General features: G+C 41.5%; 1 protein-coding gene and 1 pseudogene across 4 annotated transcripts in view; both read left to right on the plus strand.

Moving 5' to 3' along the window:
- The first annotated feature begins 342 nt into the window (after positions 1 to 342).
- Positions 343 to 3,371, plus strand: LOC124033024 (annotated as a pseudogene).
- A 1,752-nt stretch (positions 3,372 to 5,123) lies between these two features.
- The window catches only part of LOC124034408 (paxillin-like), a 30,793-nt gene continuing 19,345 nt past the window's right edge, over positions 5,124 to 16,571 (plus strand). For all 4 annotated transcript variants that reach the window (XR_006838569.1, XM_046347580.1, XM_046347583.1 and 1 more), the window contains exon 1: positions 5,124 to 5,270. Coding sequence is in view for 3 of the 4 variants with exons in the window: in XM_046347580.1 (XP_046203536.1) it covers positions 5,258 to 5,270 (13 nt within the window). In the remaining variant the exon portion in view is untranslated. The remainder of the gene's footprint in view (positions 5,271 to 16,571) is intronic.

The raw sequence follows: 16,571 nt of genomic DNA on the forward strand, positions 1-16,571 counted from the left end.
TAATGGTATTAAATACCCTACCGGTCAAACGTTTTGGAACACCTACTCATTCAAGGGTTTTTCTTTATTTTTACTATTTTCTACAATGTAGAATAATAGTGAATACATAAACTATGAAATAACATATATGGAATCCTGTAGTAACCAAAAAAGTGTTAAATAAATCCAAATATATTTTTGAGACTTTTTTTGAGACTCTTTAAATAGCCACCCTTTGCCTTGATGATAGCTTTGCACACTGTTTCTTGCTTTGCTATTAGGAACAGGTCATCATTGAAAGGAGTGATTTCTGGGGTAGTATGGAGATGGAGCAATTGAAGTTGAAAATTCCTGGTGTTTGTGATGACCACCGTTTGGTGCGACGCAATCCTGGTGGTGAGTGTGGTGAAACAGAGGAGTCACTGTCAGTTCTTTTGAGTTTTGAGTCAGAGTTTTCACCCGACAAAGTCATGTTACGATATAGCTTGTTAGAGCTTTTGTGCCGAATCCATTGGGCTGTTTCAGGTGCAATGTTCATGGTCATGTCGCAGCAGTTTGTAGAATGGAGATTTCAAGATGTGGGAAGTCTGCAGGGCGGCATGGGATAGATTGTGTAGATTCGGTGGATAAAGTTGTGTGTCAACTGTAGGGGTGCCCATGTTGCTGGGGATCGGAAGTGTCCAGTGCGAGAGAGGCAGGCTGAGGTGGTTAGAGTCAGATTTAGTGCAGAGGCAGTGAATAAAGTAGAGGAGGATGGGTTAAGGGTGTGGGATCCAGTAGTAAATCTATGTCAACATGGAGGGATATGCCAACAAGTGATATATGCTCCAGTAAGGTTGTCTTCTTGGCGTTCATAGCAACGGTTATCAACAGTACAGCAGAAATGGAATGTAAATCCCAGAAAAGACTGGTGGTAGCTGCAGAAAAGTATTTGGGGATACGAGATTTGACTTCAGAAGCGTTACAGAGTGTATTGAGTGGTGTTGTCCCGTCCTCCCTGGTCGTTGGCATGGTGCAGGAATAGTGGGTTTTTAATGAGTGTTGGGTGTAGTGCACAGGAGGTTGGTGGCACCTTAATTGGGGAGGATGGGCTCGTGGTAATGGCTGGAGCGGAATCAGTGGAATGGTATCAAATACATCAAACAGCCATTATTATTAGCCGTCCTCCCCTCAACAGCCTCCAGAAGTGTAGGGTTCGTTTTCATTTTGTATCACAAAGTATACAGGATTTATATTATATGACTATATAGATTACTGCACCTGTACATAGCCCACCTATAATTTAGCCCAAACAACTACCTCTTTACCTACTGTATTTATTTTTATTTATTTAGAGTGCCTTGCGAAAGTATTTGGCCCCCTTGAACTTTGCGAACTTTTGCCACATTTCAGGCTTCAAACATAAAGATATAAAACTGTATTTTTTTGTGAAGAATCAACAACAAGTGGGACACAATCATGAAGTGGAACGACATTTATTGGATAATTCAAACTTTTTTAACAAATCAAAAACGGAAAAATTGGGCGTGCAAAATTATTCAGCCCCCTTAAGTTAATACTTTGTAGCGCCACCTTTTGCTGCGATTACAGTTGTAAGTCGCTTGGGGTATGTCTCTATCAGTATTGCACATCGAGAGACTTAATTTTTTTCCCATTCCTCCTTGCATAACAGCTCGAGCTCAGTGAGGTTGGATGGAGAGCATTTCTGAACAGCAGTTTTCAGTTCTTTCCACAGATTCTCGATTGGATTCAGGTCTGGACTTTGACTTGGCCATTCTAACACCTGGATATGTTTATTTTTGAACCACTCCATTGTAGATTTTGCTTTATGTTTTGGATCATTGTCTTGTTGGAAGACAAATCTCCATCCCAGTCTTAGGTCTTTTGCAGACTCCATCAGGTTTTCTTCCAGAATTATCCTGTATTTGGCTCCATCCATCTTCCCATCAATTTTAACCATCTTCCCTGTCCCTGCTGAAGAAAAGCAGGCATCATGGCCGGAACCATGATGCTGCCACCACCATGTTTGACAGTGGGGATGGTGTGTTCAGGGTGATGAGCTGTGTTGCTTTTACGGGGCGGCAGCGTAGCCTAGTGGTTAGAGCGTTGGACTAGTAACCGGAAGGTTGCGAGTTCAAACCCCTGAGCTGACAAGGTTTTTTTAGTTCCCAGTTGTTTTGAACCCACAGAAGTCGAAGATTTCCGAGTTCCCAGTAGTTTTTAACGCAGCATTTTAAAAAACAAGTTTAGACATGGCATAAAAAACAGGAGCTCAAGGATCGAGCAGGGCGAGAGGCGAGACTTTCAATTTGAGTTTTCAGCAGCGGTTAATAAGTGCAAGCTAGCATCTTTAGCTAACTAGCTGTCAAGCCGCTAGATAACCTAAACTGACATTGTTGTTAGCTAGATGTTATTTGCATAGGTTGTCCAGTATTCTTCAGGACCTTCAGTCTATATGCAGAACCCTTAGCTGGCTAGTAGTAGTCTGTTTGACATCATATACTTAACTCTTATAACACAGGTGAATATTTCAACCCTGTAAGAGGATAATCATTTATGCTATTGCCTTCATATAGCAAACTCTCCTGTCCTCCACAGTCAAGGTGCCAGTCATTTGTAGCAGCTGTGCTGAGAAGAGTGCAGTGCTGAAACGTCCAAAGCCGGCCCATTTCTTGTGCAAAGAGTCCCTCTTCTGGGCCTTTCAGGAGGAGGTGCATCAGACAATAATATCAGCGCAGCTCTTCAAAGATGGAGAGACTGTGGGCATTGGTGCCTCTGGCGGGAAGGATTCCACTGTGCTGGCCACCTCGGTAAACAATGGACCTGATCGGACAGCTCAGAGCTTCTGCTCTTTTCTGTCCATAAAAAACAAATGGATTGGTGGAAGAGGCACACCTCATGAAGGTCCTAAATGAGCGCTATAACTATGGCCTGAAACGAATGCTGCTCTTAGTGGACGAGGGCATGACAGGTAACCATGATGACTCCTTGGAGACTGAAGAGAACCAGCAGTAGTATGAACTACCTCTGAAGATTGTGTCCTATGAGGAGCTGTATGGCTGGACCATGGATGCCATAGTGAAGCAGATCGGACTGAAGAACAATGGCTCTTTCTGTGGAGTGTTCCCGAAGACAGGCTCTGGACAGGGGAGCCATGATGCTGAAGGTTGATAAGATATGTGCAGGTAATATATAAGAGAAATTTATTTCAGATGTGTAGCCTAGTTTAAACGGTCCTTAAACAGTCCTGTGGCTACTTCTACAGCCAGGCGCTGTGTAAGTCCTGTCTTCTGCTGGAGGGCCTGAACCGTGACCTGCCTAGACTAGGAATCGGCAAGCACCACCGCCTCCACAGGAAGATCCTCTCACAGCAGCCTCTGACCCAGGCATAGGAGAGGAAACTCAAGGCTGTGGACTTCTGAGAGGCGTATAGGCAGAACGTCTCAGGATCACCTCCACTGTCAACGTTACGTTGCCTCTAACAAAAGAGTAGCCAGCATTTCCCCTTTTCAGCCACTGAACAATGGGGAAGTGGTAATGATTAAAAAGGTCCTCCTTGCAGTTGCTGGAATCTAAATTCAATTCACATTTGGCTGTATGGTCAGTTAATTATGAAACCTCTGACAGATGATGATTGAAATACAAGTAATTTGTGTGGTATCTGTATAATAATGTCATGCAGGTGAATGAGGACCCAAAAGCGACTTGGCGAAAACAGAGTCTTTAATCCAGTAAAGTAATTCTACAATCAAAAGACATAATTCCACTCGTAATGACGAGAACAGACTGGAGACTCGATCAAGAACTGCAGGTTGCCTCGGGAAGGCACTTGAACGTAGCAGACTCAGACACCTGCTCACCACGCAGCATCTGAGGGAAACACGACACGACAGGGCGATACACAGACACAGCACGGTGAACAATAGACAAGGATCCGACAGGACAGGAACGGAAAACAAGGGAAGAAATAGGGACTCTAATCAGGGGAAAAGATAAGGAACAGGTGTGGGAAGACTAAATGATTGATTAGGGGAATAGGAACAGCTGGGAGCAGGAACGGAACGATAGAGAGAAGAGAGAGAGGAAGGGAGAGAGAAAAAGGGGAACGAACCTAAAAAGACCAGCAGGAGGAAAACGAACAGAAGGAAAAGCAAAATGACAAGATAATATAAGACAAAACATGACAAATAAAGCTATTCTACATTTGCATGGCCTCTTCTGATTTTAGTATGAACAATTCCTCAAGAGAATTCTTACACATACTTTCACATTAGGATTACTGATAGGTGAGAATTGTCTGTTCTTTGAATGTTTAGAATATTCTGCCCTGAAACATATAATTGTATGGAATTGATTAGCATGTATAAAATCATAATCAAGAAATGTGTTGTCCTAGTCAGAATTAGGGTAAAACAATATGTCTTTATGGTATTTTAAACAGACTGTCTGAGCTTGGTGCCGACCTGACTAGAGATTTGGGAGAGAACGGGTAGGACAAGGACAAGGTCACTATCTCTGTTGGTTGGGTAGTGAGACAGACAGTGTGTGCGTTTTGGTGGGTATGTGTGTGCGTATGGCTGTGTGAATGTGTGGGCTTGAGAAGTCAGTATAAAATGAATTGTTTTGTAATTCTTGACTTTAGAACGTTCCCGTGAATATTTTTTTTTTACTATTTACCTGGGCGTCCCTCTGTTTCATTCGACCACGATCTTACACATTCTGGTTTGCAGACTGAGAGTAATATAATTAAATTGGGTGATGTACCTGGAGAACATAATTATCTTATCAATTACATTTTTCACAAATTTGAAAAATGCCCAAGCTGAAACATTTTTTTTTTAGTTATGAAAATCATTTTCGTTTATTAAGGTGGAATTGACCTACGCTGTCTTGTAACTAATAAAACAAATAGGTAGATGTAGCTGCTGTAAATTGTGTAAAAATGTTTCTTCATCAATCGCTGTTACACTGTTTTCATATAACAATGTGTATTTTAGGCAGCCTGTCCACTGAGGTTTAAGTACGAGCCTGTCTGATATACAGTAGTATGGACTTTGTATAAATTTAGTTCACTCGCTAGAGGCCGCCCTTTATCAAAGTTATTTAAACAACCCGGGGTCTCTTCATGTCGGCGTATATAGATGCGCGTGCTCGTCGCTGTGCGGTCATGTATTGTACTTCCCAACCAACTTCAGCACAGTGAGTAAACTAATTCAGATTTTGAGAGGAAATCACGGACATCGATTTCTTTTAAAGTGGTGAAGCCAATTCTGGAAGTATGGACGATTTAGGTAAGTTCAAACCATGTCCTTTTCTAATCTTAGCCTTTTTTTATTTAGTATAGCGGTAAGTATGGGTGGAGAGAAAACAATGTATTTCGAGGCGCCGGAGATTTCAAGGTCTTGGGATAATCGACGGCCTGGGATTTTTATAAATATCTGAAGCCAACAGGGAGAGTTGGTTTAAAGTTTAAACTACGTACAAAAGCTTCGAATTAAACAGTTGATATTTTCATGTCGGATTTCCCTCATTCGAACTGAATAAGTAATCTCGTCAGTTTAATTTTAAATGTTTTACTAAGAATTTATGCAAACATTTTAGCAAAAGTTCGTCTGATGGTGTCAACATTGTTTGTATAAAAACGATATTCCACCCATATTGATTGACTTTACCATCGTAGGCGTAAGAGTTATGGGCGTATTTTTTTTATTATTATTTTTACTACAACTCGGTCTCATTGCAGTTGGTACAGATGCTTGAAGTTGGCCAAAGTAACACGATGCAAGTTTGTAACGTTATAGCCTTTTATGTTCAGTGTTATCCAAACGTTCCAAATGGCGACACAATCTCAATATAAGAAAAACATGTGAAATGTCATAAATAGTGTATGTCTGCCGCTTGAATTTTAATCAAGCCCATTGTCACTTATTGTATGGCAAATATGGTTGTGCCTTCTCCACAGGCACCCTGCTCAAATTAGATTTACTAACTTTTAATGGCAACATTCATGGCATATGAGTGAAACTAAATATTTACTTATTATATAGTGGTTGGATCCTTACTTGTATTTGGTCTCTAACTTTATTTCTAGTGGTAGTTCTGTGCTGATATATATGGGTCTCATGTCCAAGGCTGATACTGTCCAAGGCTGATACTGTCCAAGGCTGATACTGTCCAAGGCTGATACTGTCCAAGGCTGATACTGTCCAAGGCTGATACTGTCCAAGGCTGATACTGTCCAAGGCTGATACTGTCCAAGGCTGATACTGTCCAAGGCTGATACTGTCCAAGGCTGATACTGTCCAAGGCTGATACTGTCCAAGGCTGATACTGTCCAAGGCTGATACTGTCCAAGGCTGATACTGTCCAAGGCTGATACTGTCCAAGGCTGATACTGTCCAAGGCTGATACTGTCCAAGGCTGATACTGTCCAAGGCTGATACTGTCCAAGGCAAGGCTGATACTGTCCAAGGCTGATACTGTCCAAGGCTGATACTGTCCAAGGCTGATACTGTCCAAGGCTGATACTGTCCAAGGCTGATACTGTCCAAGGCTGATACTGTCCAAGGCTGATACTGTCCAAGGCTGATACTGTCCAAGGCTGGGTCTCATGTCCAACCCCTGTCCAAGGCTACCCAGCTAACCATTCTAGCGAGATCATTTTTGTAAGGTTCCTCTGTGTCCAGTTTCCCGTTAATTAAATGCATTTTATTTATGTTAGCAAAAACCTTCTGAGCACCTTCTTCAGCATATTTTGGTGTTAGGTGAAAATTCCCTTAATGTCAAACAGAACTTCTCTAGAATGTGGTTCCAGTGTTCTCATTGATGTAGTTTCCTGATGGTTAGGGGAATATTACACCAAACATACATGGCCATGTTCTCAGAATGCAAGATAATAATGTACTAGACGCGTCTGATAGGAATGTTGCAAGAACATTCCTGTGTATCAGTCGCCTGAAGTTCCCGTTGACCTGGAATACATTTAAATGAACAGGTGTGCCTTGTTAATTTGTGGAATTTATTTCGCTCTTAATGCGTTTGAGCCAATCAGTTGTGTTATGGTATACAGAATATAGCCCTATTTGGTAAAAGACCAGATCAATATTATGGCAATAACAGCTCAAATAGGGAAAGAGAAATGACAGTCCATCATTACTTTAAGACATGAAGGTCAGTCAAGAACTTTGAATGTTTCTTCAAGTGCAGTAGCAAGATGAACAATATAAATTAACATGTACACTGTAATCATGTATGTCAAATATGTAAGTCGGAAACACTGTTAAAAGCATTGTGCATGTGTCCCCCAAACTTTACCAACAAAAATAGAGCTGTGAATGGATCCGTGGTTCACCAATCAGATCCTTGATGGGCTTGGCCAAGCTCTCATCAAGGCAAAGGGTGGCTTTTTTGAAGAAACTCAAATCTGAAATATATTTTGATTTTTTTTAAAGACTTTTTTGGTTACTACATTATTCTATATATGTTATTTCATAGTTTTGATGTCTTCACTATTCTACAGTGTAGAAAATAGTCCAAATAAAGAAAAAACCCTTGAATGTGTAGGTGTGTCAACTTTTGACTGGTACTGTATATACATTTTTTTGTTTTAATTTCTTTTTTTGTATTTTCAATCATTTTTAATAATCTCCTGATTTCATCGCTTTGGGTTGTGTTGGAAAGGGAAGGGTTAAAACTGAAGAGAAAAACCTATCCAATCTGGATTTTCTTTTGGTGGTGTCTGGGTAGAAAAGTCTAGCTAGCTCAGCCAGCCATTGGCTAGGCCTTCAGAAGCTGGACAGAAGGCCTATGCCGTTCAGCTATTAGTGCAGAATTTTGGAGTGACAGTGGAATGAACCAATCACATTTTGACTTGCAATGGGCGGCCATAAAAAAAAATTTGAAAGGAAAAGGCCAGAGTTTCTAAACCCAGAGGTGCAACATAGCCAGACTTCCGGGAACATTTGCGAAACAGACCAAGCAGACTACGCCAGGGGTTTGAGAAGTGAAATTCTTCCTTAGTTTTCTCTAAATCTAAAGGCACAACCTAGATTTGAGCAAATATTGGGTTTGCAGTTGACATACGACGCCTCCTGCTGGCCATGTTGGAAGACCATTGCATTAATTATTCCGACAACAGCCGAGTTGCATCCCCAAACTGCATGATAACAGTGCCTAAAACTAATAGATTCATCAACCTGGTGATTTTATGTGGATTGTTTAGCTGCTCTAACAAGGCAGGAAAGACAACGGGGGAAAAAAACATGTTTACAATCATGAATCATGAAACCCCATTGATGGCAGCAATGAGATGACTCAAGAACTGTCAGAAAATTTAAAAAACTTTTTGCCCATCAAGACCTGAACCCAATATTTGCTAGCTAGATGGCATGTGTCGAGTGAGTCAAGTTTTGAAGAAGCATTTTTTTTTTGCCAATAAAAAGGCACATTTTATAACAAATAACTACATGCCTCTATTATTAGCATTTACAGACTAACATAAGACTAGTATTCCTAATGTTTAGAGTAGATTGGATAGTGATAATTTAGACTTAATACGTGCATAGTGGCACAGACTTATAGGCTATATCAGACGTTTCTTTACTTGCATTGGGAAAAATATGGCATTTGAAGCAGCTGTACTACACTTTGACTGGAGACATTAGCCAAATCTTTTATAATACGATGGTAGCCTAGGCCTACTCTACTGACAACAATCAATAAAAAAACACCTTGTCTTGAATGCAACCATGTAATCTAGAATATGATGTTATTTTGAAAAAAGTTGGATCCTTTCTAGCCATGAACATGAAAAGGAAAGACTCCAATTGTACAATATGATGTCCATATAGCCTGGAGGACATTATCCCAAAAATGTGTGGTTACTATATTCATTTGATAATAACCAACTTCTATTTTGTTTGTTTTTTCACATTGTTTGTACCTCGTTGTGTACATGTCTCTTATGACTGAAAAGAGCTGCTGGACATTAGAACAGCTATTACTCACCTTGAACTGGACAAAAATTATTTAATGAGTCCGATGCAAAGGATATACTGCTTTGTCAAGACATGGCCCAAATCCCCATCATCAACGTGAAGAAAAATGGGGGGAAGGGCAGAGTGCCTTGTAAGAAATTGCCGACGAGTAGGTAAACGACCACTACCCTCCGTATTATTGGCCAACGTGCAATCATTGGAAAACAAACTGGACGATCTACAATTTAAGACTATCCTACCAACTGGACATTAAAAACTGTAATATCTTATGTTTCACCTAGACATGGCTGAATGACGACACAGATTATATAGAGCTGGCTTCTCCGTGAATCGGCAGGACAGGGCAGCTACGTCTGATAATACGAGGGGCGGGGGTGTGTGTCTATTTGTCAATAACTGATGGTGCGCAATGTCTAATATTAAAGTCTTGAGGTATTGCTCGCCTGAGGTAGAATACCTCATGATATGCTGTAGACCACACCATCTACTAAGATGGTTCCCATTTATATTATTCGTAGCTGTCTAAACACCACCACAAATCGATGATGGCACTAAGACTGCACTTAACGAGCTGTATAAAGCCATGTGCAAACCAGAGAATGCTTATTTCTAGTTTCTTGGTGTCCAGATAGCCAACGAACTATGATGGTCCAAACACACCAAGACAGGTGTGAAGAGGGCGTGACAACACCTTTTCCCCCTCGGGAGACTAAAAATATTTGGCATGGGTCCCCAGATCCTCAAATTTCTACAGCTGCACCATCGAGAGCATCTGGTTGCATCACGGCCTGGTATGCCAATTGCTCGACATCAGACCGTAAGGCACTACAGAGGGTAGTGCATACAGACCAGTACATCACTGGGGCCAAGCTTCCTGACATGCATGACCTATATAATAGGTGGTGTCAGAGGAAGGCCCAAAACTTTGTCTGACTCCAATCACCCAAGTCATAGACAGTTCTCTCTGCTACTGCACGGCAAGCAGTACTAGAGCGCCAAGTCTAGGACCAAAAAGGCTCATTAACAGCTTCTACCCCCAAGACTGCTGAACAATTGATCAAATTACATTTTTAACCTTTTTTGTGTATTTAGTAAATATTTTCTAAACTTTATTTATTGAACTGCATTGTTTACACCTGTTGTATTCGGGGCATGTAACAATTTGATTTGATGATTTGTTGAACTTTATTCATAAGAGGAGATAAAATATATGGACATTACAGCATAGGACAAAGGTCTCAATGGGAGAGGACGCTGTGTTGATTATTGGTTGTTCCAGCCCAATATATTTAATCTTTGACTTAAACACCAAAATTAGTTAAACAAAACAATTAAGGTTGGTATAGGTGACCTAAAGAAGTGCTATTCTAACATCAGGTATGCTTTTCATTTGTTTATGTACTACAGTAGGTTCACTAGCTGATCTCTGTCAAGACACCCATGTCGACTGGATTCCCACTGTGAAGATGATCTGGAAAAGGACAAAGTAGAAACTGCAGCAGCAGTCCTTTTCCATCTTGTCCTTTTCCAGATATCAAAGGAGGCATCCTTCAGTAATACAAGATGCAGTGCATTCGGAAAGTATTCAGACCACTTGACTTTTTACACATTTTGTTACGTTAAACTTTATTTGAAAATGTATTACATTTTCTATGACTGCCTAGGAACAGTGGGTTAACTGCCTTGTTCAGGGGCAGAAAGACAGATTTTTACCTTGTCAGCTCGGGATTTGATCTTGCAACCTTTTGGTTACTAGTCCAACGGTCTAACCACTAGGCTACCTGCTGCCCCAATCTTCTTGGGTATGACACTTCAAGCTTGACACACCTGTATTTGGAGTTTTTCCCCCCATTCTTCTCTGAAGATCCTCTCAAGCTCTGTCATGTTGGATGGGGAGTGCCGCTGCACAGCTATTTTCGGGTCTCTCCAGAGATGTTCGATCTGGTTCAAGTCCGGGCTCTGGCTGGGCCACTCAAGGACATTTAGAGACTTGACCCGAAGCCACTCCTGCTTTGTGTTGGCTGTTTGCTTAGGGTCATTGTCCTGTTGGAAGGTGAACCTTCACCCCAGTCTGAGGTCCTGAGCACTCTGGAGCAGGTTTTCATCAAGGATCTCTCTGTACTTTGCTCCATTAATCTTTCCCTGGATGCTAACTTGTCTTCCAGTCCCTGCCGCTGAAAAACTTCCTCACAGCATAATGCTGCCACCACCATGCTTCACCATAGGGATAGTGCCAGGTTTCTTCCAGTTGTGACTGTTGGCATTCAAGCCAAAGAGTTCAATCTTGGTTTCATCAGACCAGAGAGTCTTGTTTCTCATGGTCTGCCAAAAGGTCCCCAAAGGAGTCTCAAACGTGTAGCGGGCTGTCATGTGCCTTTTACTGAGGAGTGGCCATCAGTGGCCATCAGTTTCTTGATCACTTCCCTGACCAAGGCCCTTCTCCCCTGATTGCTCAGTTTGGTTGTGTGGCCAGCTCTAGGAAGAGTCTTGGTGGTTCCAAACTTATTCCATTTAAGATTGAATAAGGCCACTGTGTTCTTGGACTTTAATGCGGCAGAGGTTTTTTGGTACCCTTCCCCAGATCTGTGCCTCGACACAATCCTGTCTCGGAGCGCTACAGACCATTATTCGCCCTCATGGCTTGGTTTTTTGCTCTGACATACACTGTCAACTGTGGGACCTAATATAAACCGGTGTGCCTTTCCAAAACATGTCCAATCAATTGAATTTACCACAAATGGACTCCAAGTATCAATGGATAACAGGATGTACCTGAGCTCAATTTCGAGTCTCATAGCAAAGGTTTTGAATACTTAAGTTCTAAACTGTTTTTGTTTTGTCATTATGGGGTAGTGTGTAGATTGAGGATTTTTTTTTAAAATGTAATCGATTTTAGAATAAGGCTGTAACGTAACAATGTAGAGAAGGTCTGAATACTTAGTGAATGCACTGTACGCTGTGGACCATCTGTATGATTCTGTTGTGACATTTGAGTAAAGAGCACCTTCACCTTGTCATTGTGTCAAAGGTGCCCCCTTAAGCAACAGTACCAGTCAAAAGTTTGGACACCTACTCATTCAAGGGTTTTTTTAAACTATTTTCTACATTGTAGAATAATGGTGAATACATTAAACTATGAAATAACACATGGAATCATGTAGTAACCAAAAAAGTGTTATTTTGATTTGTTTATTTGAGATTCTTCAAAGTAGCCACCCTTTGCCTTCGACAGCTTTGCACGCTTTTGACATTCTTTCCACCAGCTTCATGAGGTAGCCACCTGGAGTGCATTTCAATTAACACGTGTGCCTTGTTAATTTGTGGTATTTCTTTCCTTTATGCGTTTGAGCCAATCAGTTGTGTTGTGACAAGGTAGGGATGGTATACAGAAGACGGCCCTATTTGGTAAAAGACCAAGTCCCTATTATGGCAAGAACAGCTCAAATAAGCAAAGCGAAACAACTGTCCATTACTTTAAGACATGAAGATCAGTCAATCCAGAACATTTCAAGACCTTTGAACGTTTCTTCAAGTGCAATCACAGTCACCAAGTGCTATGATGAAACTGGCTCTCATGAGGACCGCCACAGGAAAGGAAGACCCAGCGTTACCTCTGCTGCAGAGGATAAGTTCATTAATTACCAGCCTCAAATTGCAGCACCAAACAAATGCTTCAGAGTTCAACAGACATCTCAACGTAAACTGTTCAGAGGAGACTGCGTGAATCAGACCTTCATTGTCAAATTGCTGCAAAGAAACGACTAGCAAATAACACCTATAGGAAGAAGAGACTTGCTTGGGCCAAGAAACACGAGCAATGGACATTAGACCGGTGGAAATCTGTCCTTTGGTCTGATGACTCCAAATTTTGAGATGTTTGGTCCCAACTACCATGTCTTTATGAGATGCGGAGTAGGTGAACGGATGATCTCTGCATGTGGGGTTCCCGCCAAGAAGTATGGAGGTGTGGCTTTGCTTGTGACACTGTCAGTGTTTTTATATAGAATTCAAGGCATACTTAACTAGCATGGCTACCACCGCATTCTGCAGCAATACACCAACCCAATCTGGTTTGTGCTTTGTGGGACTATCATTTGTTTTTCAACAGGACAATGACCCAACACACCTCCAGGTGTAGGGCTATTTGACTGTTCCTAGGCCTTCATTGAAAATAAGACTTAGCTGACTTGCCTATGTAAATACATGTCAAATAAAATGTGTGGGTGTACTGATTTGTACATGTATGATACTAGTTTGTCTTGAATAATAGTTAACAAGTTTCAACACTTCAAAGAAGTTACTCCATAGTGCGTGATCACACAGTTGTATGATCAGATTGGGTTGGTGTATCGCTGCAGAATGCTGTGGTGGCATTGCTGCCACCCCCGTGCTTCACGGTAGGGATGGTGTTCTTCGGCTTGCAAGCCTCCCCCTTTTTCCTCCAAACATAACAATGGTCATTATGGCCAAAGCGTATCTATATTAGTTTTATCAGACCAGAGGACATTTCTCCAAAAAGTACGATCTTTGTCCCCATGTGTAGTTGCAAACTGTAGTCTGGCTTTTGGAGCAGTGTCTTCTTCTTTGCTGAGCGGCCTTTCAGGTTATGTCGACATAGGACTCGTTTTACTGTGGATATGGAGACTTTTGTACCTGTTTCCTCCAGGTCCTTTGCTGTTCTGGGATTAATTTGCACGTTTCGCACCAATGTACATTAATCTCTAGGAGACAGAAAGCGTCTCCTTCCTGAGCGGTATGATGGCTGCGTGGTTCCATGGTGTTTATACTTGCGTACTATTGTTTGTACAGATGAACGTGGTACCTTCAGGTGTTTCGAAATTGCTCCCAAGGATGAACCAGACTTGTGGAGGTCTACACATTTATTTCTGAGGTCTTGGCTGATTTTCTTTTGATTTTCCCATGATGTCAAGCAAAGAGGCGCTGAGTTTGAAGGTAGGCCTTGAAATACATCCACAGGTACACCTCCAATTGACTCAAATGATGTCAATTATCCTATCAGAAGCTTCTAAAGCCATGACATCATTTTCTGGCATTTTCCAAGCTGTTTGAAGGCACGGTCAACTTAGTGTATGTAAAGTTCTGACCCACTGGAATTGTGATACAGTGAAACAATCTGTCTGTAAACAATTGTTGGAAAAAATACTTGTCATGCACAAAGTAGATGTCCTAAACAACTTGCCAAAACTATAGTTTGTTAACAAGACATTTTTGGAGTGGTTGAAAAACGTGTTTTAAATGACTCCAACCTAAGTGTATGTAAACTTCCGACTTCAACTGTATGTACATACTACCTCAAATGCTCCCGCACATTGGCTAGCCGGGCTATCTGCATTGTGTCCCACCACCCGCCAACCCCTCTTTACGCTACTGCTACTCTCTGTTCATCATATATGCATAGTCTCTTTAACCATACCTACATGTACATACTACCTCAATCAGCCTGACTAACCATGTCTGTATGTAGCCTTGCTACTGTTATAGCCTCACTACTGTATATAGCCTGTCTTTTAACTGTTTTATTTCTGTACTTACCTATTGTTCACCTAATTCCTTTTTTGCACTTGTTTTGAGCCTGTAAGTAAGCATTTCACTGTAAGGTCTGTTGTATTCAGCACAAGTGACAAACTTTGATTTGATCTACTTGGTGAGCAGACTTCTGTTCCAGCTAGCAATAGCGCACTTGATCATTAACCAATTATGTTCAATACAGTGAATCAGGTGTGTTAGTGCTGGGCTGGAACATAAACCTGCACACCCAGCAGGGTTGGCCTGCTCCAGTTGTAATAGGTTCATTGTGTGACTTTTAAACTTTATTTTAGTTAACTTTTTGCTAACCTTGTTACACATACAATCCATGGTATACGAGGATGTACCCTTATTCTATTGGGACCTCTTCATCTGCACACCGGGTATCACAGCTCTCTGTACCTGAGGACAGAAAATAATTGTTGTGTCTGTGCTGGCCTTGTGTGCTGCAGCCCGAAGCACGGCTGCTCTAGTGACTCTGCACTAGAGTCTGCAATGGTTCGACTACACAATATAATGTCGGGTGCATTAAGTGATGCTCTGTTTCTGTTCTTTTTCTAAATTTGATCTGATGTATTGTCATTTGTTTCCACAACCAAAGCCTAGGTCAGATAATCACGGTTTGCGGTCAGTTAATCTGACTTCTCTGATTTGATTCCCTTATTTCAGCAATTTTAGTGCTTTTTGTATAGTTGTCTAATGTTTGTGGGCCATATAACCCTGTTTTTAATATTACTCCTGTTTACACCTATCTAGTTGTTTCACAAGTGCCTACAGAGAAGGGGTTAGGGTTTGCTTCTGGACAGGTCCTAACTATACTGGCCTTTTAAGCAAGCACATGTCCCAAGGATATCCCAGTGGTTATGGCGTTCATCATAAGTGCTGGTGGCCTGGGTTTGAGATCCACAAGGGGAGTCACACTACCTTCACTTTCTTATCAAATATGTTCATGTCAAATAATGACAACACCCTTATCTTACACTTTATATACAAACGTGTATTGACACACCTTTAAAATGAGTAGATTTGGCTATTTCAGCCACACCTGTTGCTAACAGGTGTATACAATCAAGCACACTGTCATGCAATCTCCACAGATCAACATTGGCAGTAGAATGGCCTTAATGACTAAGTGACTTCTTCAATGTGGCACGGTCATAGGTGGCCACCTTTTGCAACAAGTCAGTTTGTAAAATTTCTGCCCTGCTAGAGTTGCCCTGGTCAACTGTAAGTACTGTATTGTGAAGTGGAAGTGTCTAGGAGTAACAATGACTCGGCTGCGAAGTGGTAGGGCACACAAGCTTGGTGGAAGAGGAATAATGGTCTGGGGCTGTAGTCATGGTTTGGGCTAGGCCCCTTAGTGCCAGTGAAAGGAAATCCTTAACACATTGACCTTCTAGACGATTCTGTGCTTCCAACATTGTGGCAACAGTTTGGGGAAGGCCCTTTCCTGTTTCAACATGACAATGCCCCGGTGCACAAAGTGAGGTCCATACAGAAATTATTTGACTAGATTGGCGTAGAAGAACTTTACTGGCCTGCACAGAGCCCTGACCTCAACCCCATCAAACTCCTTTGGGATAAATTAGAACGCCGACTGCGAGCCAGGCCTAATCGCCCAACATTGGTGCTCGACCTCACTTAACGCTCTTGTGGCTGAATGGAAGCAAGTCCCCAGAACAATGTTCCAACGTCTAGTGTAAAGCCTTCCCAGAAGAGTGGATGCTGTTAAAAGCAGCGAAGGGGGACCACTCCATATTAATGCCCATGATTTTGTAATGAGATGTTTGACAAGCAGGTGTCTATGTACACTACATGACCAAAAGTATCTAATTAAAATCAGTTTCTCGTTGAAAGCTGGGAATCTGTAGGATTACACCTTGAGCACAAATTGACCACCTTTCCACTACCTCATAAATTATTAGTATTTATTCATTCTATTTCACTGCGCAACTTTCCATCTTCTTGACATTTTAATGTGTAAAAATGACAAAATAGTTTATCATACTGATTCAGGAGTAAGATTAAAACGGGGTCTAATGCCCCAAC

This window comes from Oncorhynchus gorbuscha, linkage group LG04, assembly GCF_021184085.1.
Source record: "Oncorhynchus gorbuscha isolate QuinsamMale2020 ecotype Even-year linkage group LG04, OgorEven_v1.0, whole genome shotgun sequence".
NCBI lineage: Eukaryota > Metazoa > Chordata > Actinopteri > Salmoniformes > Salmonidae > Oncorhynchus > Oncorhynchus gorbuscha.